This window comes from Alexandromys fortis, unplaced genomic scaffold (genome assembly GCF_014885135.2).
Source record: "Alexandromys fortis isolate MF-2015 unplaced genomic scaffold, M_Fortis_MF-2015_v1.1 scaffold_344, whole genome shotgun sequence".
NCBI lineage: Eukaryota > Metazoa > Chordata > Mammalia > Rodentia > Cricetidae > Alexandromys > Alexandromys fortis.
In genome coordinates, this window is record NW_026068226.1 from 328444 (window position 1) to 331111 (window position 2668).

Genomic DNA, 2668 nt, shown 5'->3' on the forward strand with positions numbered 1-2668 from the left:
GTTAAAGAAAGATAGTTATAATTATAAAAGATAATTTAAATATAAAGCTTTAGGCTCACAAAAATAGGGTAGATGATAGAGTATTTTCCTTAATTTGCCAAATGTAAATGGAGCTTTGGAGCCTGTCCTGGAACTAGCGAGTATAGACCAGGCTGGCCTGGAACTCACAGAGATCCACCTGCCTCTGCTTCCCAAGTGCTGGGATTAAAGATGTGTGCCACCACTGCTCAGCTCTACATATATATATTTTTTACATATATTTTTTTTTACTTAGAAAACTTTTAGATTTCATTTTTATGGGTGTGGATTATTTCTGCTGCCAGAAGATGACAGTGTTGGATCCCTTGGGACTGGAGTTAACAGTTGTGAGCTGCTGTGTAGGTGCTCAGAATTCAACCTAGGTCCTCTGGAAGGACAGCCAGTGCTCTTGACCAGAGGCATCTCTCCAGCCCCAGATTTATTTATTTTTATTTCATGTATTTGTAAATGTTGTTCCTGTATTTATGCTTGTACATCACATACATTCATGATGTCAAAAGAGGTCAGATGAGACCATCAGAGCCTCTAGAACTGGAGTTATAGACTCTACACACATAGAATACTATTTTAGCTTTTGGTTTTTAGAGACAGGGTTTCTCTGTAGCTTTGGAGCCTGTCCTGAAACTAGCTCTTATAGACCAGGTTGGCCTCAAACTCACAGAGATCCACCTGCCTCTGTCTCCCAAGTGCTAGGATTAAAGGCTTGTGCCACCACCGCCTGGCAAATACTATTTTAAAAATTAACAGGCTTTCTGGGTTGTGGTGGCACATGCATTTACTCCCAACACTTGGGAGACAGAGGCAGGCAGATCTCTGAATTCGAGGCTAACATTAACTACTGAGTGAGTTTCAGGACAGCTAGGACTACACAAAGAAACCCTATCTAAAAATACAAAAAACAAAACTAAACAAAAACCTAAAAGTTTCAACAGGTGTGATGGTGCACACCTTTAATCCCAGCACTCAGGAAGCAGAAGCAAGAGGATCTCTGTGAATCCAAGGGACCACAGGGCTATATAAAGAAAACTTGCCTTAAAAATTAACAAAGAAAGAGACAGATAGCTGGACCTTGTAGACCAGGCTAGTGATCCTTGCTACTTGAGAGGCTAGGACAGAAAGATGCTCAAGTTCCAAGCCTGCAGGGGCTACATGGTGAGACTCTGTGGCCAAAAAGAAAAAAGAAAAGAAAATAGCCATTGGCATGTAGTTTAGTTAGGCATGCTATGCTAGTTTGCCTAGCATTCTCAAGGCCCCAGGTTCAATCCCCAACCAGCACAAGAAACATCAGTATTTATAGATAGTATCCATGGAAAAAGTGAAGGAGAAGGACTGGAGATGCAAAGATGATAGAGTGCCTGTTCAGTGTTAGAAAGACCTAGGCTCAGTCCCCTATAGGCCTGTAATCCCAGCACTCAGGAAGGTAGAGGCAGTAGGATCAGAAATTCAAGATAAGAGAGCTGGGATGTCCATCTTCGGGTCGCAGCAGCGTTGGTGGTGTTGATCACCCAGGAGCTGATTAAAAATGGGTGATGTTGAGAAAGGCAAGAAGAGTTTTGTTCAGAAGTGTGCCCAGTGCCACACTGTGGAAAAGGGAGGCAAGCATAAGACTGGACCAAATCTCCACAGTCCGTTTGGGAGGAAGACAGGTCAGGCAGCTGGATTCTCATACACAGATGCCAACAAGAACAAAGGCATCACCTGGGGAGAGGATGCCCTGATGGAGTGTTTGGAGAATCCCAAAAAGTACATCCCTGGAACAAAAATGATCTATGCTGGAATTAAGAAGGGAGAGAGGGCGGACCTAATAGCTTAGTTAAAAAGGCTGCTAATGAGTAATTCCACCACCTTATTTATTACAAAACAAATCTCTCGAGACTTTTAATGCGTACCGTAATTTAATTCATACCGACAATTCAGATCATGAACGGCTAGCAGTGTTTTGTTGGACAGCCCTGATTAAGGAAAACTAACTTGTAGAAAAGTGGATGTGATCATTTTTAAAGTAACGATTCCAGTTGCATAAACACTGTCACTGCTCTCCCTTTCTCCAGATAAGATTGGACTTAATTATTAAAGTTCTACTTTCCACAAGGATGGGGGTGTCACCTCAAACCTACTAAATGGTCTTATAATTAAATTTATATAATTGGACATATGAATATGTTTAAACACTGGGGAATTCTGTCACCATCTCAGAAACGAGAAGACTTGCCTGTGGTAAAGTTTGTACTCCCTGCTGTTACAGGCAACGCCTAAAGGTCAGGGGGCAACTGTCTATTCTTGACTTGATGGTGTTATTTTAATTAGAATTCTCTAAGTCAAAGGATGCTGCCTTTTACCATTGAAAGGCACTTACTGTGGTCTATTTATAATATACCAAATAAAGAGTATTTAGCAATGTTTAAAAAAAAGAAATTCAAGATATAAATAAGCAAATTGTACATATCTTGGGCCACCCAGCTGTTGGTTACACTAGTACAAGCTCTTGTCACCATGTGAGTCGTATCCCTGGGACCCATATGATGGAGAAAAGTTACTCCAGTAAGTTGTTCTCTAACTTCCACACGTGTATCATGGCATTCACACAAGCAATCATATACAAATAAATAAATGCAGTTTTTTTTTTTTT

The 2668-nt window shown here is 40.9% G+C and overlaps 1 protein-coding gene across 1 annotated transcript; it reads left to right on the forward strand.

The window, feature by feature from the left end:
• Nucleotides 1–1525: 1525 nt before the first annotated feature.
• LOC126493669 (cytochrome c, somatic-like) lies at nucleotides 1526–1852 on the forward strand. The gene has a single exon (XM_050130725.1). It carries the CDS (start codon nucleotides 1562–1564, stop codon nucleotides 1850–1852), a length of 291 nt encoding a protein of 96 aa, XP_049986682.1. The 5' UTR covers nucleotides 1526–1561.
• Nucleotides 1853–2668: the final 816 nt, after the last annotated feature.

Excerpts from the sequence above, each read along its gene's own strand:
- LOC126493669 (XM_050130725.1), top strand. The coding sequence starts at position 1,562 with ATGGGTGATGTTGAGAAAGGCAAGAAGAGTTTTGTTCAGAAGTGTGCC.